The sequence below is a fragment of the Gambusia affinis genome, linkage group LG18 (genome assembly GCF_019740435.1).
Source record: "Gambusia affinis linkage group LG18, SWU_Gaff_1.0, whole genome shotgun sequence".
Lineage (NCBI taxonomy): Eukaryota > Metazoa > Chordata > Actinopteri > Cyprinodontiformes > Poeciliidae > Gambusia > Gambusia affinis.
Genome location: NC_057885.1, coordinates 9,130,361 through 9,156,487, shown reverse-complemented (window position 1 = coordinate 9,156,487; position 26,127 = coordinate 9,130,361). Strand labels below are relative to the sequence as shown.

Genomic DNA, 26,127 nt, shown 5'->3' with positions numbered 1-26,127 from the left:
CGTCGCTGCTGCCGGGCTAACAGCAGAGGTGGTGTTCCCAGAAAACGACGAGGGGCCGGGTCCACCGGCGGCTCAGGTCGTTTTCTCGGGGCTGGCAGTGGAGGGCGTGTTCCCGGAAGGCGACGAGGGGCCGGCTCCACCGGCGGCTCAGGTCGCCTGCTTCCCTGGCAGAGGTAACGGAGGGGACCAAATCCGGGGGGTGCCAAGACCAGTCTAGTCCCCCGAAAAACCTCCCGGTCCAACTGGGCCAAAAAGGTAGCGACCTCACCTCGTTTGTGGTCGGATCCTTCTGTCATGTTTTGCGGTGGTGGAGGTGAGGCAGAAACGCAGATGGACCGGATTGAATGTAAAATAATGAATTTAATGACAAACCAGGATACAACAAGGGAACAGGACGACGAAGTGTGATGTGAGACGAGACGTAGACGAGGATCCGACAAGACACAGAGACACAGGTGACACTAAATACACATAAGGTAATCAGGGAACGAGACACACCTGGGAACTAATCAAGGGGAGACAGGACAACACAGAGACTCAGACACACAGGAAACTAGAAATAAATACACCAAAAAACATAGAACCTGACAGCCTTTGTATATTATTTTTAAGCAATTAGCTTTATTTTAATATTCTTCTAAAATAAAATAACATTGTGATTTTTATTCTTAACCAGCTGGATAATGTCTAACAAACCTTGATCTTTATTGCAGTGCTCAGTTCTCTGCTTCATGGACGTGTTGATGGTAAGTAAGTTGTTTTGGAGTTAATTTAAAGGAAGAAATATGGTGTGTTTCCAATGCATTTACCTTTGTTTTGTGCAGAAATTGAGCCTAATTTTGCAAGTATGGGAACAAACATTGTAGTAATTGGCACTTCAGTATCACAATTCTTGTTTTCAAAACATTTTGCACCTATTTAGATCATAGTATTTCTTTCTGCAAAAATATTCTTTTGTATTTCTGGAATGTATTATATTGACATGTTATGATTCACAATAGTTGAGAGGAAGCTTAACAAAAAAAATTAATTATGGAATCTATGTTTACACAGAACAACTTTCAACATTCAAGTACCCGACTCATCCCATAATCCTTTGCACCTCATGTCTTAAATCTCCAATGGCGTTTTAACACATAGTTTTACATGTTAACCATCTTTTAGTCACAGACCTTGTTCCAGGAAACATGCACAACTTATTATCTGACATGATCGCCATTTTAACACTTCATGTTCACTTCACTCCCTACACATGCAAACACACACACACAAAATGTGTTTAGAAAGTTGCTGCTAAGCTCCCACTGTGATGCTCTGTGAGATGCATGTTCCACTATCGTTCTTATAATTGTTGCTGGGCAACTCTTATATATTATTTTGTATAATTGGATATTTTTTTGCAAGTCCACACAGAATGTTGTGCAAAAAGTTAAAATATCTTTGCAATGGACAGGAAGTACAAACCATCATCAGTATCAGTGGCTACTTGGTGTGAAGTTCGTGTTAAAGGGAAGAAAACTAAGAAACGGCATGCTAAGAAGAAGACGCATGAAACTTATTAGACTTAACTTCTCCTTTCATACGAACACAATTCAAACCAAGCAGAAGCCTTTCAGTTGAGCTGTGCAGCCGTTCTGGATGCCAGGATGAAACCCGCTCTGCTCTGCATGCTGGGCGTTTTCTGTAAGTACATCACTGACTTTCTGCTCAGAGTTTAAGGAAAATATTTCTTCTGTTAAGATGTAGCCGTGTATCTCTGTTAAGATCTGAAAGTGTTGAAAAGAAAACTGTTACGGCTCGTCTTGCATGGCTGCAACAAAAAATAGGGAGGACACGGCAACCAGAAACACTTTTAGCTCTTCAGAGGCATTTATTTTTTAAAAACGATTGTCTAGTGGGTAAATAGGCAGAAGCCCAAGACTTGATAAACCAGCGCTCCCTCATCCTGGTCCTTCCCCAGTCATCGACCCGATTGGCTCTCACTGGTCTCAGCTCCCACAACGTGTCAAGCGATCTGCGGGCGCCTCCACTGAGTCTGGATCTCGGCTGGGCCTGCGGTCGGCTCCTTATTTACAATCCAGGTGGCCACATAATCAGAAGCGCCTCCCATAATCAAGGACCTTAATTGACAAACAATTTACGGGCCACATAGCACACACAGGACCACACAGCAGGGGCCGTCACAGAACACTCGAGTCTTTTTCCTCGTTTTGTAATCAGCATTGCAATTCAAGCAGCTTTTGTCTCGGTTTTGACAAACATTGGACATAATGTGATATTTATGTCTTTGTTTTTTATTTTTAAACAGTCATTTTTATCTTAGTCTTTATCCAAAGTCAATAAAATAACATTGTGATTTTTATTCTTAACCAGCTGGATAATGTCTAACAAACCTTGATCTTTATTGCAGTGCTCAGTTCTCTGCTTCATGGACGTGCTGATGGTAAGTAAGTTGTTTTGGAGTTAATTTAAAGGAAGAAAATGGTGTTTTTCCAGTGCCATTACCTTTGTTTTGTGCAGAAATTGAGCTTAATTTTGCAGGATAGTAACAAACATTGTAGTAATTGGAACTTTAGTATCACAATTTTTGTTTTCAAAACAATTTGCACCTATTTAGATCATAGTATTTCTTTCTGCAACAATCTTCTTTTATCTTTCTTGGATATATTATATTGACATGTTATGATGCACAGTAGTTGAGAGGAAGCTGAACAAAAAAGAAATCTAATTTTGGAACCTATAGTTGAGCAGAACAACTTGTTCCTCTTTGTGTCTATTTGCTGATTCTCAAGACTGACCTGGAGAGTCAATTTAAAATTTCAAAGACAAAACAAAGTAGATTTATCAGAGAAGTACAGAAGGCTGTAAAAGTCCTGTTGGTTTCCACTAAGTTATGATTTTAGCATCTTTGGTAGAAAATTAGATGTTTTAAATCTGAACAAAATATTTACCTTCATATGGACAGACTTTATTTTTTTTGTCAATAGAAGAGCATGAAGCATGGCTAACTGATGGAGAATAAAGACTAAATTAAATGTTGCAGAACTTACACATTAATTTAAAGAAAATGATATTCAGGAGTTGGAACAGAAGTTTAATATAATGTGACATTACCATGTATAATACTCTATGGTATAATGTACAAACTTGTAAAGAGTTAGTTCATTGCTGCCCATGAGTGCAGTAATAATAACCTAACATGTTGAAGTCTCAGTTCATTAAGAACATCTCAGTTATTCAGTAATGATTTGATGAGAAATGATTCACATTGTTGAAAATAACTCCTAATCTATGCAATGATGACTGTTGTAGTTTTCTAACCTGCAGCAATCAAGGCAACTTTGAAAGCAGACAACAATATCATACCACCAGGGGGCAGTGTGACATTAACCTGTTCTGTGGACAAACCTGATGATTTAACATTTGAGTTCTACAAATATAACATTTTATTGATGAAAATTTTTGCTGTGTAAATGTTTGAAACTCTTAATTTCTTTCCACTTTGCTACAAGTTAAGCTGATGTCATTTTATTTTGAAAGGTTAAATAAAACAAAAACTAATCTTAAAGGAGCTGCTGGACAGTTTGGAAGAAACATTGATACTTTTTAAGTGATTTTAGAAAATAGCTTCTCTCAGGAAAGTGTTAAATAAACACTTAAATTTTACTCTGGAGTGTTGTGGTAAACTGCTAACCAGATATTTATTTCTTTAGCTCCCAATAAACCCAGTTTGATTCTGCAACCCAACTGGTCTCAGATCTACAGAGGAGAGAAAGTCACTCTGAGATGTGAGATCCAGGATGATGGAGGAACTGAGTGGACGTATGAATGGAAACCAACCAATAATACCTCTCCATCATCCAGTGAATTCATGATCAACTCAGCTACTAAGGCTCACAGTGGAAATTACAGCTGTATGGGTAGAAGAGGCTACAACTTTACAGGATGGAGTGAAACCATCAGACTGACAGTGTCATGTGAGTCAGACTGACCTCCATTTATCCTGAAAGTTTCTTTAGTTCCTTGATCTCCATAAAATGAACAGAACTCAATAATAACTCCATTTCACAGAAACAACTGACTGCAGGCTAAACTGTAACTTTTGTAAAAGTTATATAAATTAGAAAAACTATTTTCCATCATAAAGTATCATAAACAGGAAGCTTAAAGAAGAACTGGATTATTTAGAGATTAAGGGTTTAGTGATGCAGATGCAAAATGTTTTGGAGTAAAATATGTAACAACATTTTTACTGTTCTGTCTTGGAGCTGTGGATCATTTAAATATGGAGGTTTGTTTGTCAAAACTTGGTTTTCACAATTCATTGATTGATTGATGGATTCATTTTAGTAAAGAACATCTTGGCTATATTAGACATTAGACTCAGACTTTTTGTATAAACTGTGCTAAATAAGGTCCAACCAACCTGTGTGTGTTGTTGCTGAAATAATCTAACTGGACTTGAGTTTGAATTGTCAGGTCAGATGTGGAATTTCACCAAAATGATTAATGCAACAATTAAATTTCCTCCAGCTCTCGTTGATAAGAAACATGATGGAAAATCTAGTTTGTTTGGCTCCTGCAGAGTTCATATTTCTCTGTTTGAAAAAGTAAATGTTAAATTTTGGTGTAGATATTTTTATTAGAACAAAATTATTCCAGAAATAATAAATAATTTATATTCTAATATTTTTAAATATTGTTATGATTTTCAAACTCTGCAGCTGATAAACCCAAAGCCACCCTGAAGGCAGAGACAAGAATCATACCAGCAGGGGGCAGTGTTACACTGACCTGCTCTGTTGAAGGATCTACTGGCTGGAAGTTCTTCTGGTTCAAACATAGAAAATATTATCCTGTAGTTGGATCCTCTAGAAACACAGAACCAGATGGATCCATCAGAGTCTCAGAGGGAGGAAAGTACAGCTGCAGAGGAAAAAGAGGAGATCCATTTTTTTACTCATTATCCAGTGAAGAGGTCACCATTCAGGAAACTGGTGAGTTTAATTATCAGGTCGTCATCATAACAACACTTGATCTTTGAAACTCAAATTTGTTTCCTAGTTTTTCAGAAAATGTAATTATTAAAATAGAATAATGATTAATCAACAGGACAGAGAAATATTTACAGTTTCAAGATTGGACTTTTTTTTATTTCCACTGAAACGACCAAAGTAATCAGATGTTATAAAGAATTTAATCTGATCTCAGATATTTAGAATTAACAAAATCCTGTTGTAAAATATGTTCATCAAACTACAAAAAGCTTTTCCTATTTTTATGTTAAATATATCTTCAGTTTGGTTTTGATGTATTTGTGCTGTTAACATTTTCAGTTAAGTTTCTGATTTACACAGTTTAACAAATGATTGACTTACAATAAATATTTTGTCTCTTGCATAGAGTAAATATTTGCTTCTTTATATCATTTTATGTGTTCAGGTTCATTTTGTTTTTTTAATTTCCTAACTTGATGTTTTTTATGTGAACAGTTTCTAAACCGACTGTGGTCCTGAATCCTGGTTCGTCTCTGAAAGAAGATGAAGTCAATCTGGAGTGTCAAATCCAGGAAGGATCTCATTGGACGTATGAATGGAGAATAAACATTTTAAATTATAGTCCAACATCCAAGATCATCACAGCTGACAGTGGAGATTACAGCTGCAAAGGAACAAGTGACTATCTCTTAACACAGTGGAGTGATGTCATCACATTAACTATCTGTGAGTTATTAACTTATGACCTACAATAATCAAGCAAGCAGCATTAAAATGTATTAAACAAATTAACATAAAAGCAGCAGCTGCTCTTTAACACATTTAGTTTCTTAAATAAAAACACATTTGCCCAAATCATCTGAATATTCCTCTATTTGATGAAAATGAAATTATTAATATAAACATAATATTTTATTGATGAACTGCTGTGCAAATGTTTGAAACTCTTTTTCTTTCCACTTTGCTACAAGTTAAGTTGATGTCATTTTATTTTATTTTTACTATATTGTATATTATTCTTGATTATCTAACACTTATTGTTTTCATAATTTAATTGTATTACTCTTAAACTCAGTTTAAGAGTAATACAATTTCTCTGTTTCTATTAGTTGAATTGAAATTACCGGAAATATAGTGTCGGGGCCATCATGTGATCGGAAATTAAAAGCTATTAGTGACGGGTCATTAATCACTCCATCAATTAAATTTTGACAGAAGGGTGCCTATATAATCTTCTGTGGTAAACTGCTAACCAGATATTTGTTTCTTTAGCTCCCAATAAACCCAGTTTGATTCTGCAACCCAACTGGTCTCAGATCTACAGCGGAGAGAAAGTCACTCTGAGATGTGAGATCCAGGATGATGGAGGAACTGAGTGGACGTATGAATGGAGAACAACCAATAAAAACTCTCCATCATCCAGTGAATTCATGATCATCTCAGCTAATGAGTCTCACAGTGGAGAATACAAATGTAGAGGAAAAAGTGAAGAAGGGTTTTCTTTGACACCATGGAGTAATGTTGTTAAAATAACTGTATGTAAGTTGATTATTTATTACTGACAAGTGATCATTTTTAATGACAGTATGTCCCACATGGTATATATATATTTTTAATTTGAAACAAAATAACAAAAATGCAGCTTTTCCTATAGCACACAATCAAAGACTATAACTATTATTATTTTATCTATAATCAGTCAAACCTGTCTAGTTATTTCAGTGGGCTGATAGTTTTTCATGTTTATTCCTATTAAATATTACAAGCAGCTGAAGATTATTGTTAGATGTATAACAGCATTAAGCCAACTTTTATTTTCTTTATGTGTCATTACAGTTAATTCAGATTTTCTGAACATCTTTGAATGTAATTTTTAAAGAAGCCAAAGTCCAAAGAAAATGTCTGAAAGAGTTTCAGAAAGTTTTTAGAGACATCGATCAAAGTCATCTTAGAGTTTATTGATACAATGAATAATGATTCAATAGATTATATTGATCAGTGTTTCTAGTCCTTGATTTATGTGATAAGAGAAAAATGAAAGTGTTGAATGAAACAAAGTTCACATTTTAAGAATATAATAGTATAAAAATATAATGTTACTGAAAGAGGAAGTAAAATATCAAAGTTAAGGTTAAACCAGAGGGAGCATCTTTTATTATTATTATTGATTATTACTTCAATTTCAATTTATAACTATATTAACTCTTTAAGAGAAATAAAATGAAGAGAAAAGAGAGGTTGTGTATAAAAGTTTGACCCAGTTTCAAATCTCTCTCCAGCGTTTCCCCCTCAGCCTGTCCTCTCTGTGTCTCCATCATGGCCGAATCCTGGAGCCTCAGTGACTCTGAACTGTGAGGGTTTGGAGCTTCAATCAGCAGGATGGAGGTTCTTCTGGTATAAAACTGTTCCTGATTGGTCCAGGCGTTACTACACCTATGAGCTGCTTCCTGGCAGCACCAGAGGGACTGAGCAGAACTCCTTCATCATTAATGGACCGACTCTCACAGCAGGATTTAAGTGCACAGCAGGAAGAGGAGAAGCAAGATTTTACACTGATTACAGTGAAGTAAAGTTTGTCTGGTCTGCAGGTCAGTTTGTTTATTTGCTCTCAATATAACTAAGTTTTAGAGGTTTGAAACTTGATCCAACATTTATTTTTTTATTTTAAATGTGTTTTTATTATTAATTTAAAAAATGTAAGTTGAATGTTAACTTTTTTCAAATCATTAGGAAGAAAAATATATTTCCAACATAGTAAACTAATGAATCATCCATATTATTGGATAACAAACATGACTTGTCCTTTATTCTTACTGTAACATTTGTTCTTGTTTCATGTGCAACATGACAGAAATATGAGGTCAAAAGTCATTTTGTGAAGATTTTTAACAAATCAACACAACTGATTACAGAAAACTAAAGAAGTCATCAGGCAGTCAGAGGTTGGAAATAAAATCAGCCATCAGGTTTAGACATTGATTAAAACATTGATCATTGGAGGCTGTTAAACATTCACAGATAAAATCCAACTTGTTTTTTTAAAAGATTAAATAATTATTTCCTCTATGGTAGTTTATTTATTCAACTTGCTGAAATGTTTGCTGTAATCTTTATTACTATAGGAACAAACCATTTGTAATGAAACATTTTAAAGTTGTTTCTGTTCTCAGATGAAATCCTGTCTTGTTTTCAGATCCTCGTCCAGCAGCTTCTCTCTCAGTGAATCCTGACAGAGTTCAACACTTCAGATCTGAATCTGTGTCTCTGAGCTGTGAGGGAAACTCTGATGAGTGGAGAGTGATGAGGATTAGAGAAGGAAAAGGAGTGTCATCCTGCTCCTACTGGGGGACAATGACTAGATCTACATGCACCATTAAACCAATCTGGTTGAATAGTGGAGTGTACTGGTGTGAGTCAAAATCTGGAGAGTTTAGCAACGCTGTCAACATCACTCTACAAGGTAAGATCTGGTTTATTTTGGGTTTTTATTGACCTTTGTTTGCATTTAAAAACCATAAATATATCTGTTTTTGTAAAAAAAATATATTTAGTCCAAGGCTAAATAATGTAAAACAAAGAATTATGCAAACAAATTTTTTGCTTAGATTAATTTCTATCTTCTATTTCATTATAACTACATTTAATGTTCTAAAGTTTGTTGGGTGATATCAGGACTCTATTTAAAAAAGATTACATATATATCTTATAAGATATATCTATCTTATCTATCTAGTTATGTTTAAAAGTAAACATTCCGATTACAATATTATTTTGTTATTCTTGATGTAAATTGTTTCCAATCAATTGTTCTGCTGCTCATAAAAAGCTAAAATCTTCTCTTTTAGGAAAAAATATTAACATCAGTTTATATTTTGGAGTATAACGCATTCAGATTATTTTATATTTTATATTTATTGCCTCTTGGTCAGATTTTTAGAAAATTCAACATTTTGTTTTATTGCTTTGCGAATGACGTCCAGATTTATTTGCCCCTAAAATTAGTAAAAGGTAAAAATGAATCTCTATTGGTTTTAATAGATTGTTTAGCTGAAGTTGATCATGGATCTAAATTTTCTTCTCCTCAATCATAGCAAAACTCAAATCCTATTATTTGGTCAAAACCTTCACACTAAAAATCCAGATTTGATTCTTGGTTCTTCAGCTCCGTTTTGTTGGACTTCATCCAGGAATCTTGGTTTTATCTTTGATAGATGTTTAAAATTTGACAAGTTAGTTCAGTTGTTAAATCAAGTTTTTATCACTGATGGATTTGATCAAAAGTCAAAATTTTTGCTTTAAGGATTTTGAAGCAATTATTCATCCCTTCATTACATCTGGATTGGATTATAGTAATTCTTTCTATAAAGGCCTGGATAAATCCCTGATCCAGCATCTTCAACTGATCCAGAACGCAGCAGCTCGTCTTCTTACAGGAACCAGGAAGTCTGACCATATAAGGCCCTTAATGGCCTCCTTACACTGACTGCCTGTTTCGTATTGAATGGATTTTAAGATTCTTTTAACAACTTATAAAGTTTTAAATGGGTCAGCCCCTCCTTGTCTTCAGGATCTTTTGAAGATTCATTCTGTGTCCAGAACATTAAGATCCAATAATCAGCTGCTATGTTCCTCGGACTCGACTTTAGAGAAAAACAGATCAGGTTTTCTCTGTTGCTGCTCCTGTTCTCTGGAATAATCTACCTTTCTAGATTAGATCTGCCCACAGCCTGGATTATTTTAAATCACTTATTAAAACTCATTTTTGTTCTTTGGCATTTAATTGAGGCCTGATATTTTAGCTCTTCTGTTGTGATGTTTTTTGTTTTTTAATTTTTTTGCTTACTATTATTGTGATTTTATGATTTATCTTTGGTGATGAGCTCAGCAGTTTTCACAGATTCTCTGTCAGATTCAAACTGAGATTCTGGTTGAACGACTCCAAAACATTTATTCCAAACATCTACAGTGAAACAATTATTATATTAGTTTATTACATTATTTTCTGTGAACAAATTTATCTTCATGTCGACTAAAAAGGAGAAATGATGAAATGTGACTAAAAATGCATTTTTGTTTGAAGAATCAAACGTTTAATTTATGAAGCATAAATCAATTGAAAGCATAAAGCAACTTAAATGGATGTTATGGAACTAAATATTCTCTGATTGTTTTACAGCTGATCATCGTTATGGTATTATCCTGGTGAGCCCTGTTCATCCTGTGACTGAAGGAGATCCTGTTACTCTGAGCTGCAGAGATATAAAACAAAATCTTCTCTCCAAAGTGTTTTTCTATCACAATGATAAACTCATCAATAATGACAGCAGAGAGGAGCTGAAGATCTCTGCAGTGTCAAAGTCAGATGAAGGTTTCTACAAATGTCAACATTCAGGAAGAGAGTCACCAAGCAGCTGGATGTCTGTTAGAGGTGAGGAGGATTAAAATGTTTGATTCATTTTATTCATTAAAACTGTTTAAATGTTACAGAGAAACAAGATGAACATTGAGGATGTTTGTGTTGCTGATGTTTGTCAGTATTTTAGCCTAAAGTCTCTTTTTCTTCAAACAGAAAATATCATACAATCTGCAAATCAAAACTATTTCTTCCTTAATAATGTTTTTTATTTCCAGTAACTGTATCCAGTCCTGTCAGCTCTTCACTTCCTGTGATGTTGATCGTTGGACCAGTTGTTGGAGTCGTTCTCATCATTCTACTGATCTTGTTGTGGCGCTGCAGACGGTCCAACGGTGAGACATTTTTATGATCATATTAGATCATATTCAGTCAAACACTTAATTTGTTAAAATGTTTCAAGTTTATTCTAATGTTTTAACATGAATCTTTAAATATCTTTTTTTTCCCTGCAGATTTAAGCAGTAACAGGTCAGTAAAAATATCTGTTCTCTCTTTCTAATCATTCATCAAATAATTATTTCCATTAATGCATTTATGTCTATTATTTTCAGACTGAATCAACCAGAGAGCATCAATCCAGCCTCAGGTACAAATCATGAAGTTACTCAGAATTACGGTTCTGTTTACAGCTCTCTACTTCATGGTTCGTCTCACTTCAAACATCTTTGTGATTAATTGGGATGTTTAATTAACTTATAGTTTCCAGATATGTGAACTGAAAACGTGTTGGTTCTTCTGCAGCGGATCTCCTAGTATTTACTCGAGAATCTCTGGATTCTTCCTCATCATCTGTACCTCGTGAATACATCTTTGCAGAAGTATTAACTTACTTATAAAATACACAGGAGACAGGAGACATCATTATCAATTGAACTGGTAGCCACACTGCCCTGCTCTGGCCGAACACACAGAGAACACAAGGAGGCTCCGCCTTTATTACTTTTATAAGCACATAACCTTCCGCTTCACAAAGTAGTGCCAACAAAAATACAATAGTGGCAAGCATCTTACTCAACAAAACGCATGACTTTTGTGATTAAAAGACATTCTTTGGCGCCACCAAGCGGTGGGAAATGGGAACTGCAAAATACTCTCGGCCCCATGATAGTTAAGATAATTTTCTTTAATCTAATAATTATTTTATGAACAAAGAAAACAATTAAACACAGAGTGAATCACATTTCTTCATTAATGTTGTTTGGCTAAAATATTAAACAGAACTTATCAATAGTTATTATTCTTCAACAGTCTATCATTAAATAAAAATAAAACATAAAATCATAAAATGAAGACAATTCACCCTGGTAACAAATATCAACATATTGTCAGGAAAGATATTAAAATAATCAAACAGAGATAAAAACATAACTATCTACTTTGTTTTAAATTGATGTGATAATTTTTCTTAATTTTCACTCTTTTGAACTTTAACCTTTAGGTGACACTTCCCTCTATGAGACAATCCAACTCAGCAGAGCCTCAGGAAACGGTAAAGTAAATGTTTTAAAGCAGCTAAAGACATAGATGATAAAAATACTGAAATATCTAAATTGAAACACATTAAATATACAAAAATAGAACATAAATACCTATAAAAACATATGAAATACAGAAATATAAGATGATTTAAAGATTTTTCTCAATATTAATTTTCTTCCATCTCAGCAGAGAGGATTCATCATCCAGCAGAAGAGTGTGATTATGCTAATTGCTAACCCAGGTAACTACAGCTCAACATGAGGTTCAGATGGTTAACATCTACATGATAGACATAAAGCATTGACTAAATTTAGTAACCAGAGGAAAGGAAACAATAATAAATGGTTTGATTTTCCATTCATCTTATTAATTTATTATTCAAAATGTTTATTTAACAATAATTTTAACTGTATCCATTTATTGCCCTGACATGTTTTGTTACAGAAGGTTTGAAATAAATCACTGAATTATAATATTTGATTTTATCTCTGAATGTGTTCAAGTCTTAAATTTCTTCAACTAATTTTTCTTGCTGATGATTATCTGACTCAAATTATCTCTTTATTGACAGGAAGGAGGAATCCTGCAGCAACAGAAGCAGCAGGAAAGGCTGAATGCTGTGATGGTTCAATCTCCAGCACACTGCATGTGATAAAGGCTGTTATCTTGTATAATCCCATATGTTGGTCGCATTTTATTACAATTCTTTGAATAAAAATGTATTCCAAATATCAGACATGCCTTATTTTGTTTCAGTAGTATTTATTTTCTATTAGATCATTGAAATGTAATTAGAAACAAATCATGTACATTATTTGTCATCATGAATGGAAGTGTTTGATCTGATTCTGTTAGTATTTTTCAAACTGCTGAACTTCCTTTTCTTCCATCGTTTATAAATGTAGCCGCTGATGGGGAAAAAAATATTAATGAAAAGTAAACTTAAGATACCCTGAAGTCACTTTAGTCTCAATATGTCATTATAGTGTTGGGCTTTTGGTAAACAGACAAATATGGACACTGAATGGGATAGTGGACCTTTTTGTATTGAGCATTGTAATGGACATTTATTTTAAAGTAACTTAATTTTCTAAAATCTACTACAACATGTGGAGTATGTCTGACTGCCAGTTTGCTTCAACCACATCAAAAACTCATTTACTTTTCAACAATATCTTTCTACTACAGATGAAAGAACTATTACTGAGCAAAACGACAATGGCAAGAAATGTGTTGCAATTTCTGTTTCCCACCACTTGGTGGCAGCAAATAATACTTTCCAATCACCAAGGCCATGTGTTTCAATTGACACATCTGAGGATCATTTCTGATTAGTCAACCTGGAAACTACCATTTTCAAATATGGCCTCGGCAGACAGCAGAAAAGAACAAAAACATCTAAAATATTACATTAACTACATTAGAAATGTCCATCCATCCATTTTCTGTTCACCCTTTGTCCATAATGGGGTCGGGAGGGTTGCTGGTTCCTCTCCAGCTACGTTCCGGGCGAGAGGCGGGTTCACGCTGGACATTTACCTTTGTTTTGTGCAGAAATTGAGCCTAATTTTGCAAGTATGGGAACAAACATTGTAGTAATTGGCACTTCAGTATCACAATTCTTGTTTTCAAAACATTTTGCACCTATTTAGATCATAGTATTTCTTTCTGCAACAATATTCTTTAGTATTTCTGGAATGTATTATATTGACATGTTATGATACACAATAGTTGAGAGGAAGCCGAACTAAAAGGAAACTTAATTTTAGAATCTATGTTTGCACAGAACAACGTTCAACATTCAAATACCCAACTCATCCCATAATCCTTTGCACCTCATGTCTTAAAGCTCCAATGGCGTTTTAACACATAGTTTTACATGTTAACCATCTTTTATTCACAGATCTTGTTCCAGGAAACATGCACAACTGATTATCTGATATGATCACCATTTTAACACTTCATGTTCACTTCCCTCCCTACACATGCAAACACACACACACAAAATGTGTTTAGAAAGTTGCTGCTAAGCTCCCACTGTGATGCTCTGTGAGATGCATGTTCCACTATCGTTCTTATAATTGTTGCTGGGCAGCAAAAGGGCCCTGAGTTTAAGTCTTACTCAAGAGTGTTTCTGTATGATGTACAGATGCACAACTTCCTCAAATACACAAAAACATGCATGGTTATCTGTACAGCAATCTCTTCAATTAGCTGCTGTTCTTTGTACATTGAGCAAATGTTATGTATAATAATGAGGCTGTTCTGTTCTGGTGGTGGTGACCTGCAGCCTGTAACAGGTAAGTGGGTAAAACCAGACAGGATGGTGGTCAGCAGATGAAGGTCAGTCTGTGGCAGAAAGTCAAAGTTATTGTTTTAATATTTTTCTCTCTCTGTGTAAAGTTCACACATCAAAACAGGAGAATGTTTAAAAATGAGAATCAGCAAACAGTTTTTTGCAAACTCTTATATATTATTTTGTATAACTGGATATTTTTTTGCAAGTCCACACAGAATGTTGTGCAAAAAGTTAAAATATCTCTGCAATGGACAGGAAGTAAAAACCATCATCAGTATCAGTGGCTACTTGGTTGTGCAGTTCGTGCGAAAGGGAAGAAAACTAAGAAAGGGCATGCTAAGAAGAAGACGCATGAAACTTAGACTTAACTTCTCGTTTTAAACTATCACACTTCAAACCAAGCAGAAGCCTTTCAGTTGAGCTGTGCAGCCGTTCTGGATGCCAGGATGAAACCCGCTCTGCTCTGCATGCTGGGCTTTTTCTGTAAGTACATCACTGACTTTCTGCTCAGAGTTTAAGGAAAATATTTCTTCATGATAACGTGGCCGTGTATCTCTGTTAAGATCTGACAGTGTTGAAAAGAAAACTGTTACGGCTCGGCTTGCACGGCTGCAACAAACAATAGGGAGGACACGGCAACCAGAAACACTTTTAGCCCTTCAGAGGCATTTATTTAAAAAAAACGATTGTCTAGGGGATAAATAGGCAGAAGCCCAAGACTTGATAAACCAGCGCTCCCTCATCCTGGTCCTTCCCCAGTCATCGACCCGGTTGGCTCTCACTGGTCTCAGCTCCCACAACGTGTCAAGCGATCTGCCGGCGCCTCCTCTGAGTCAGGATCTCGGCTGGGCCTGCAGTCGGCTCCTTATTTACAATCCAGGTGGCCACATAATCAGAAGCCCCTCCCATGATCAAGGACCTTAATTGACAAACAATTTACGGGCCACATAGCACACACAGGACCACACAGCAGGGGCCGTCACAGAACACTTGAGTCTTTTTCCTCGTTTTGTAATCAGCATTGCAATTCAAGCAGCTTTTGTCTCGGTTTTGACAAACATTGGACATAATGTGATATTTATGTCTTTGTTTATTATTTTTAAAGTCATTTTTATCTTAATTTTTATCTAAAGTCAATAAAATAACATTGTGATTTTTATTCTTAACCAGCTGGATAATGTCTAACAAACCTTGATCTTTATTGCAGTGCTCAGTTCTCTGCTTCATGGACGTGCTGATGGTAAGTAAGTTGTTTTGGAGTTAATTTAAAGGATGAATTATGGTGTTTTTCCAACGCCATTACATTTGTTTTGTGCAGAAATTGAGATTAATTTTGCAGGATAGGAACAAACATTGAAGTAATTGGAACTTTAGTATCACAATTCTTGTTTTCAAAACAATTTACACCTATTTAGATCATAGTATTTCTTCCTGCAACAATATTCTTTTGTCTTTCTTGGATATATTATATTGACATGTTATGATGCACAATAGTTGAGAGGAAGCTGAACAAAAATGAAATCTAATTTTGGAATCTATAGTTGAGCAGAACAACTTGTTCCTCTTTGTGTCTATTTGCTGATTCTCAAGACAGACCTGGAGAGTCAATTTATAATTTCAAAGACAAAACAAAGTAGATTTATCAGAGAAGTACAGAAGGATGTAAAAGTCCTGTTGGTTTCCACTAAGTTATGATTTTAGCATCTTTAGTAGAAAATTAGATGTTTTAAATCTGAACAAAATATTTACCTTCATATGGACAGACTTTATTTTTTTTTTTGTCAATAGAAGAGCATGAAGCATGGCTACCTGATGGAGAATAAAGACTAAATTAAATGTAGCAGAACTTGTACATTAATTTAAAGAAAATGATATTCAGGAGTTGGAACAGAAGTTTAATATGATGTGACATTACCATGTATAGTACTCTATGGTATAATGTACAAACTTGTAAAGAGTTAGTTCATTGCTGCCCATGAGTACAGTAATAATAACCTAACATGTTGAAGTCTCAAATCATTAAGAACATCTCAGTTATTCAGTAATGATTTGATGAGAAATGATTCACATTGTTGAAAATAACTCCTAATCTATGCAATGATGACTGTTGTTGTTTTCTAACGTGCAGAAATAAAGGCAAATCTGACTGCAGACAAAACAACCATACCACCAGGGGGCAGTGTGACATTAAGTAAGATGTCAACATTTTTCAATGAAATGTTTAAATTAAAAATTTAAGATACTATGACACCTTGAAAGTCCAAAGGAACATCTGTTTTGCAAATTCTGAGCAGTTTTCAGATAACATTCACGGTGGTAAACGACTGACTGTTCTTCTGTGATTTATAAGAGTATATTTATAATGGGTTTTATTTTGATTCATATGCTCAGAAAATAACTGATGACATTTGTTTTATGTTTCTATAATCTGGCAACTCTGAAGCAGATATAAGAACCAGACCAACAGAGAGTAAGTACATTAATAACCTAAAGTGTTGAAGTCTCATTTAGGATTTGATGAGAAAGAATTCACATTGTTGAAAATGACTCCTAATCTATGCAATGATGACTGTTGTTGTTTTCTAACCTGCAGAAATAAAGGCAATTCTGACTGCAGACAAAACAACCATACCACCAGGGGGCGGTGTGACATTAAGTAAGATGTCAAACATTTTTCAATGAAATGTTTAAATTAAAAATTTAAGATACTATGACACCTTGAAAGTCCAAAGGAACATTTGTTTTGCTAATTCTGAACAGTTTTCCGATAACATTCACGGTGGTAAACGACTGACTGTTCTTCTGTGATTTATAAGAGTATATTTATAATGGGTTTTATTTTGATTCATATGCTCAGAAAATCACTGACGACATTTGTTTTATGTTTCTATAATCTGGCAACTCTGAAGCAGATATAAGAACCAGAGCAACAGAGAGTAAGTACATTAATAACCTAAAGTGTTGAAGTCTCATTTAGGATTTGATGAGAAAGAATTCACATTGTTACAAATAACTCCTAATCTATGCAATGATGACTGTTGTTGTTTTCTAACCTGCAGAAATACAGGCAATTCTGACTGCAGACAAAACAACTATACCACCAGGGGGCAGTGTGACATTAAGTAAGATGTCAAACATTTTTCAATGAAATGTTTAAATTAAAAATTTAAGATACTATGACACCTTGAAAGTCCAAAGGAACATTTGTTTTGCAAATTCTGAGCAGTTTTCAGATAACATTCACGGTGGTAAACGACTGACTGTTCTTCTGTGATTTATAAGAGTATATTTATAATGGGTTTTATTTTAATTCATATGCTCAGAAAATCACTGACGACATTTGTTTTATGTTTCTATAATCTGGCAACTCTGAAGCAGATATAAGAACCAGACCAACAGAGAGTAAGTACATTAATAACCTAACATGTTGAAGTCTCATTTATGATTTGATGAGAAAGAATTCACATTGTTGAAAATGACTCCTAATCTATGCAATGATGACTGTTGTTGTTTTCTAACCTGCAGAAATACAGGCAATTCTGACTGCAGACAAAACAACCATACCACCAGGGGGCGGTGTGACATTAAGTAAGATGTCAAACATTTTTCAATGAAATGTTTCAATTAAAAATTTAAGATACTATGACACCTTGAAAGTCCAAAGGAGCATTTGTTTTGCTAATTCTGAACAGTTTTCAGATAACATTCACGGTGGTAAACGACTGACTGTTCTTCTGTGATTTATAAGAGTATATTTATAATGGGTTTTATTTTAATTCATATGCTCAGAAAATAACTGATGACATTTGTTTTATGTTTCTATAATCTGGCAACTCTGAAGCAGATATAAGAACCAGACCAACAGAGAGTAAGTACATTAATAACCTAAAGTGTTGAAGTCTCATTTAGGATTTGATGAGAAAGAATTCACATTGTTGAAAATGACTCCTAATCTATGCAATGATGACTGTTGTTGTTTTCTAACCTGCAGAAATAAAGGCAATTCTGACTGCAGACGAAATAACCATACCACCAGGGGGCAGTGTGACATTAACCTGTTCTCTGGACAAACCTGCTGATTTAACATTTGAGTTCTTCAGAGGATCTTCATCCACCTATCAGACCAAAGTTTATTCTCGATCAGATGGAGTTTTCAGCATCACAGAAGGAGGAATTTACACCTGCAGAGGATTTAAACCTGAGACAAACTTTGAGACATTTATGAGTGATGAAGTTATAATACAGAACACTGGTGAGTTGAGAAATGGATTTTTGGTTAAAACAAAACTGTCTGCTAATAACAGATATATTTGCTTAAAACTATTTAAAGAACTTCCCATTTGATAAATATGTGACTGTACAGAATATTCACATTCTCAACATTTTACCTAAAAAAATTATTTTACATTAAAATCAGGAGTATTATGGACAACCCTGACCATCCTCTTTATGATACTGTCAGTGATGAACAGTGTCTTTAGTCAGAAGCTCCTTCAAATTTGCTGTAATACAAACTGATACAGGGCATCATTCCTGCCTAAACCATTACCATCAACAATAATCCTTTGAATAATCTTATTGATCCCAAATGGAAACAGAGCAAGAATTATTTTCCCTTTGTGATCAATAAGACATTTTTGAATTGAATTGAAGTTAAATTATTTTGTCCCTCAAGATAGAAACCTTTGTGCAGATAGATTGCAGAACAATATTGTTTTGATAGAACTGGTTAAATCAAAAGCAATTATTTTAGGTTCTGTTTACTTTTCAGCCCATTTTATTTGTTGTGTTTATGGTGAATGCTTGTAAGAAATTAGTATTTTGTCTGGATCTCTCCTGACCTCACAGTTGCACATGATACAAAGCTGCTTAAAGCAGCATTAGAACATGACTGCATGTGGAGTAGAAGACTGTGTGTTGTGCTGATTCTGTCTGACATGATAAAGTCTCAGTTTTGATCTGATGAGAAATTATTCATGTTGTTCCAAATTGATCCAAACCTTATTAATTCTGGTTAATATTATTGCAGAAATAAAGGCAACTTTGACTGCAGGCAACAATATCATACCACCAGGGGGCAGTGTGACATTAACTTGTTCTCTGGACAAACCTGCTGATTTAACATTTGAGTTCTTCAGAGGATCTTCATCCACCTCTCAGACCAAAGTTTCTCCTCGATCAGATGGAGTTTTCAGCATCACAGAAGGAGGAATTTACACCTGCAGAGGATTTAAACCTGAGACAAACTTTGTGACATTTAAGAGTGATGAAGTCACCGTTAATAAGATAGGTGAGTTTATAAAATTATCTTGGAAGAAAACATTGTTTTATTTCTGACAAAAAATCAATTTTGAAATGACCACTAAAAGAAGTTTGTTACTTTGTCACATATAGAGAGATAATATCTTGTTCTAAATGTAAATATGAGTTAAGATTCATAATTTGTTCAATTATTAATATTCAATCAGCTCAATTGAATCGTTTTGTTGATGTTTTTACTGACAAAATGTGCAGAAATATGAGGAAAAAAATCAAATTAACTATATATTTACATTTATTTATGTTTTTGGTGAGATGTTGTGGTTCACATTGAGATTTACATTCTTCCAAGACATTTTAATGACATTTAATTGATACATTTTAATGACATTTATGATATGTTAAATGACACATCAGAGGAAAAAAATCTTAGAGTGACATTATTATTATAGATATTACACTGTCTGATTAATTGTTTAGTTTTCAGACTCTTTGTTCTTCTAATCATGTTTCTTGCTGTAGTTTCCAACAGAGTTTCAGTCACTTCACAACCCAACTGGTCTCAGATCTACAGCGGAGAGAAAGTCACTCTGAGATGTGAGATCCAGAATGATGGAGGAACTTGGTGGACGTATGAATGGAGACCAACCAATAAAAACTCTCCATCATCCAGTGAATTCATGATCATCTCAGCTACTGAGTCTCACAGTGGAGAATACAAATGTAGAGGAAAAAGTGAAGAAGGGTTTTCTTTGACACCATGGAGTAATGTTGTTAAAATAACTGTATGTAAGTTGATTATTTATTACTGACAAGTGATCATTTTTAATGACAGTATGTCCCACATGGTATATATTATTTTTTTTATTTGAAACAAAATAACAAAAATGCAGATTTTCCTATAGCACACAATCAAAGATTATAACTATTATTATTTTATCTATAATCAGTCAAACCTGTCTAGTTATTTCAGTGGGCTGATAGTTTTTCATGTTTATTTCTTATTAAATATTACAAGCAGCTGAAGATTATTGTTAGATTTATATCAGCTTTAGGCCAAAATTTCTTTATATTTTATTACAATAGATACAAATTTTCTAAACATCTTTGAATGTAATTTTTATATATTAAAGAAGCCAAAGTCCAAAGAAAATGTCTGAAAGAGTTTCAGAAAGTTCTTAGAGACATCGATCAAAGTCATCTTAGAGTTTATTGATACAAGGAATAAAGATTCAATAGATTATATTGATCAGTGTTTCTAGTCCCTGATTTATGTGATAAGAGAAAAATGAAAGTGTTGAATGAAATAAAGTTCACATTTTAAGAATATAATAGTGTAAAAATATAATGTTACTGAAAGAGGAAGTAAAATATCAAAGTTAAGGTTAAACCAGAGGGAGCATCTTTTATTATTATCACTGATTATTACTTCAAATTCAATATATAACTATATTAACTCTTTAAGGGAAATAAAACAAAGAGAAAAGAGAGGTTGTGGATAAAAGTTTGACCCAGTTTCAAATCTCTCTCCAGTGTTTCCCCCTCAGCCTGTCCTCTCTGTGTCTCCATCATGGCCGAATCCTGGAGCCTCAGTGACTCTGAACTGTGAGGGTTTGGAGCTTCAATCAGCAGGATGGAGGTTCTTCTGGTATAAAACTGTTCCTGATACAACCAGCAGATCCTACACCTATGAGCTGCTTCCTGGCAGCACCAATGGTACTGAGCAGAACTCCTTCATCATTAATGGACCGAATCTCACAGCAGGATTTAAGTGCAGAGCAGAAAGAGGAGAACCAAAGTTTTACTCTAATTACAGTGAAGTAAAGTTTGTCTGGTCTGCAGGTCAGTTTGTTTATTTGCTCTCAATATAACTAAGTTTTAGAGGTTTGAAACTTGATCCAACATTTATTTTTATTTTAAATGTTATTAATAAAAATATATTTTCAACATAGTAAACTAATGAATCATCCATATTATTGGATAACAAACATGACTTATCCTTTATTCTTACTGTAACATTTGTTCTTGTTTCATGTGCAACATGACAGAAATATGAGGTCAAAAGTCATTTTGTGAAGATTTTTAACAAATCAACACAACTGATTACAGAAAACTAAAGAAGTCATCAGGCAGTCAGAGGTTGGAAATAAAATCAGCCATCAGGTTTAGACATTGATTAAAACATTGATCATTGGAGGCTGTTAAACATTCACAGATAAAATACAACTTGTTTTTTAAAAAGATTGAATAATTATTTCCTCTATGGTAGTTTATTTATTCAACTTGCTGAAATGTTTGCTGTAATCTTTATTACTATAGAAAAAAACCCTTTGTAATGAAACATTTTAAAGTTGTTTCTGTTCTCAGATGAAATCCTGTCTTGTTTTCAGATCCTCGTCCAGCAGCTTCTCTCTCAGTGAATCCTGACAGAGTTCAACACTTCTGGTCTGAATCTGTGACTCTGAGCTGTGAGGGAAACTCTACTGAGTGGAGAGTGATGAGGTTTACAGAAAAAGACAGACTGTCATACTGCTCCCACTGGGGGACAATGACTGGATCTACATGCACTTTTAAACCATACAGGTTGAATAGTGGAGTGTTCTGGTGTGAGTCAAAATCTGGAGAGTTTAGCAACGCTGTCAACATCACTGAACAGAGTAAGATCTGGTTTATTATGGAGTTTTTTTTCTTAATGGCCTCCTTACACTGACTGCCTGTTTTGTATCGAATGGATTTTAAGATTCTTTTAACAACTTATAAAGTTTTAAATGGATCAGCCCCTCCTTATCTTCAGGATCTTTTGAAGTTTCATTCTGTGTCCAGAACATTAAGATCCAATAATCAGCTGCTATGTTCCTCGGACTCGACTTTAGAGAAAAACAGATCAGGTTTTCTCTGTTGCTGCTCCTGTTCTCTGGAATAATCTACCTTTCTAGATTAGATCTGCCCACAGCCTGGATTATTTTAAATCACTTATTAAAACTCAGTTTTGTTCTTTGGCATTTAATTGAGGCCTGATATTGTAGCTCTTCTGTTTTTGCCTACTGTTATTACTGTTATTATTTTTACATTATATATTATTTTCTTGTATTGTTTCTCTTTTTCTTTTCATTAACTTATTTTATTGTGTTTTTGTGCAGCACTTGTTTTAAATCTGTTTTTAAAGTGATATATAAATAAATGTGGCATTGACAATAGACATTTTTATTCAAGAAAACTTTTAGTTATACTTGAGCATTTATCATAAGCAAATATCCTCTGATTGTTTTACAGATGATGATGATGGTATTATCCTGGTGAGCCCTGTTCATTCTGTGACTGAAGGAGATCCTGTTACTCTGAGCTGCAGAGATATAAAACAAAATCTTCTCTCCAATGTGTTTTTCTATCACAATGATAAACTCATCAATAATGACAGCAGAGAGGAGCTGAAGATCTCTGCAGTGTCAAAGTCAGATGAAGGTTTCTACAAATGTCAACATTCAGGAAAAGAGTCACCAAGGAGCTGGATTAGAGGTGAGGAGGATTAAAGTATTAGGTGCATTTTGTACGTTAAATACAAAATGTATTTTAAATGTGTTAAATATGAAGCTTCAACAAGTTAAATATTAAAAATATTTAACCTTAATTCAGGAACAAGGTGATCACTGAAGATGATTATGCGGATGTGCTGAAGATTTTTGATAGGTACTTTTCCTTGAACCTAAAATAAAAGAACCACAGACAACGTATATATGAATTTTATGACAAAGCTTTTGCAAAAGGAGAAATCTCCGATATCAGCTTCTCCAAGCTGTTCACAGAGAGTTCTGATCTCCTTTCACGTGAGCTCTTGTTTTATTGTCAAAGAAAAACAGCCAAGGGGGCAGTTAGTAAAAACAGCAGAGGTCGTAACTCATGTAGGAACCCATTTCCAGATGTGGTAACTAATCTACGATCTAAGCCCGGTTCAAATTTCAGTCAAGCTGTTAACTGCTCAAATGAAGATAAACAGACAATCCTGACCTCCAGGTCAGAAGAGAAACAGAACACTTTAAACAGACTGACTTTGAACTAAAACTAAAGTAATAACAAAATGATAATACCGAAAATTCTCTAACAATTTTATCCATCTAGAAATAATTACTAATCAGGAGGATGATATCATAAAATCTTAATTGGTGTTTAATGTTTAATATTTTCAGTAACTGTATCCAGTCCTGTCGGCTCTTCATTTCCTGTGATGTTGATCGTTGGACCAGTTGTTGGAGTCGTTCTCATTATTCTCGTTATTGTCCTGCTCTTGTTGTGGCGCTGCAGACGGTAGTCCTACCTCCACAAATCAGTTTTTTCTTTATAATCATGCATCAAATAATTACTTCCATTAACGCATTTATGTATATTATTTTCAGACTGAATCAACTAGAGAGCATCAATCCAGCCTCAGCTACAAATCATGAAGTGACTCAGAATGACGATTCTGTTTACAACTCTCTACTTCATGGTTCGTCTCACATTAAACATCTTTATGATTAATTGGGATGTTTAATTAACTTATAGATTATTTTATTTTTTTCTAATGAATCAGTTTTTATGACCAAAGACAACAAATAAAAACAGGGTAAAAAATAATTATGAAATTTCACACTGGTAACAAAAATCAACATATTGTCAGGAAAGATCAAAGTAATGAAACACAGCTTAAAACATAAATGTTGAGCATCTTTGTGTAAAAATTATAATTTTATTGAGTTTTGCTCATTTGAACTTTAACCTCGTTTTATTGTCTTTAGGTGATTCTTCCCTCTATGAGACAATCCACCTCAGCGGAGCCTCTGGAAACGGTAAACTATGTTTTTTGTTTCTGGCTGATTTAAAGAGACTGATGGTAGAAATGCTGGCATATTTTAAAAGAAGATAAATCCAAACATGTTAAATACACGGAGAATTTAAATAGAATTTCCAAAAGAGTTACTCCAACATATAAAATAGAAAAACTAAGAGTATTGTATGAATTTTTAACATTATTTTTCTTTTTTTTGTGATTCCCCATGGATTCATCTGACAGTCACAGCAGAGACGACTCATCAACCAACAGAAGAGTCTGACTATGCTAACGTTAACCCAGGTAACTAGAGTTCAACATGAGGTTCAGATAATAACTCTAGACAAAAAGTTTGGACTAAAAATAGTAACCAGAACAAAGAAAAGGGTTATAAAAGGTAGTTTGATTCTACATTCAATTTAATATTTAATAATTCAAGATATTCATTTTAGATAAATTTAATGATGATTTTAGTCAGTTTATTGCCCTGATATGCTATTTTACAGGAGATTTAAAGTAAATCACTGAAATCAGAAATGATTTTATCTTTGAACATGTTCAACTCTGAGGCTTTTATATAATTTTTGATGCTGATTAATATGTGACTCAAATTATTTCTCAATTGACAGGAAAGAGCAGTGTGATGTTTCGTTTTCCAGCAGGGCTGGCCCAAGGCAAAGGCAAAGCAAAATGAGTTTCTGCTTTGGACCCGGAGCTGCTAGAGGGCCCTCTAAGTGGAAGTGATTTTCTATTTTGTTAATGATTTCTATGTGATTACAAGTTTCTTATAAAGTTGTGATATTTTTTATATACAATATCATATTTGACAACAACAACAACAACCATAATCATAATAATCTACAAAGAATAATAATAAATTGCTCTTGGGTGCCCCCTACTGGCCACGGTGGGTCACGCTTCACCGGTAATATGAGCTGCCGTGTAACGTGCATTGAAGATAAACCAATGACGCAGAAAGGACTTAGCTTTCAGGGACAAAGAAAAGAAAGAGGAAGAATAGAAAAAAGCCGAGATAAAGGTATGTTTTTATGTAATTGGTAATGAAATGTTTATCAAAAATATTGGTGGAGCTACTAATGGAAAATTAGCTTAAAGCGACGTCGAATGTTCCAGTTCAACAGCCAAACATTTATGCTAGCATCTTCGTATTTGTGTGAAACTGAGCTTTAACTTTAAATGAGTTTATTGTCGTTGCTGGCCTTATATATTTCTGAGTTGTTGTATTTTTTTTGGCTTATAAACGTGTTTAACATTTGATAACAATAATTAAAACTTCTCAATGTTTGACTTTGTCTAGCAAAATGCTTTTACATCAGACTAAATGGCTTCTGCATCGATCTATTAATGAGCTAATCTTTGCTGTAGTTGGTGATATATTGCTTGCTGCTGCGCATGATATTTTATGTGGCTAAGACACACATTATTTTTACATCAACTTCTTAAGTATGTGAAACTTCTCCAGGAGCTGTTAAAATTATTTGAAGGCACAGAATCAACCCAGTACCGATCCACATTCTCAGGCGAGAAAGACTCACCTCGTAAAATTTAATATTTAGCTTTTGGAATTATTAGTATTTTATGAATATCTGTGTTCCATCTTAAGTCCAGTGCATACTATAATTTTTGTTGCTTTTACTATCACTAGCATAAAGGATACAATTTAAAATGCACAGTCAGAGATTTAATAAATTTATAGCAGGTGAGCAAATTATCTAATCGTCTGACTATTGATTGGATCAATCCACATCAGCAGAAACAAAGCAGGACTCCAAAACCAAATTTTGCTTACAGCCCCATTGAGGTTTGGGGCAGCCCTGTTCTCCAGGAAACTGCATCAGATAAAAGCTGTTAT

General features: G+C 34.3%; 1 protein-coding gene across 1 annotated transcript in view; it reads left to right on the top strand.

The window, feature by feature from the left end:
* Positions 1-1,903: 1,903 nt before the first annotated feature.
* Positions 1,904-26,127, top strand: part of LOC122820673 — a 64,804-nt gene continuing 40,580 nt past the window's right edge. Inside the window, exons 1-18 of the mRNA XM_044098243.1 lie at positions 1,904-2,443; positions 14,597-14,674; positions 15,399-15,431; positions 16,320-16,382; positions 16,635-16,661; positions 16,785-16,847; positions 17,101-17,127; positions 17,251-17,313; positions 17,567-17,593; positions 17,717-17,779; positions 18,033-18,059; positions 18,183-18,443; positions 19,221-19,481; positions 19,973-20,239; positions 20,984-21,292; positions 21,841-22,107; positions 22,724-22,901; positions 25,121-25,293. Coding sequence (XP_043954178.1) covers positions 14,638-14,674; positions 15,399-15,431; positions 16,320-16,382; positions 16,635-16,661; positions 16,785-16,847; positions 17,101-17,127; positions 17,251-17,313; positions 17,567-17,593; positions 17,717-17,779; positions 18,033-18,059; positions 18,183-18,443; positions 19,221-19,481; positions 19,973-20,239; positions 20,984-21,292; positions 21,841-22,107; positions 22,724-22,901; positions 25,121-25,293 — 2,146 coding nt within the window. The 5' untranslated portion in view covers positions 1,904-2,443; positions 14,597-14,637. The remainder of the gene's footprint in view (positions 2,444-14,596; positions 14,675-15,398; positions 15,432-16,319; positions 16,383-16,634; positions 16,662-16,784; positions 16,848-17,100; positions 17,128-17,250; positions 17,314-17,566; positions 17,594-17,716; positions 17,780-18,032; positions 18,060-18,182; positions 18,444-19,220; positions 19,482-19,972; positions 20,240-20,983; positions 21,293-21,840; positions 22,108-22,723; positions 22,902-25,120; positions 25,294-26,127) is intronic.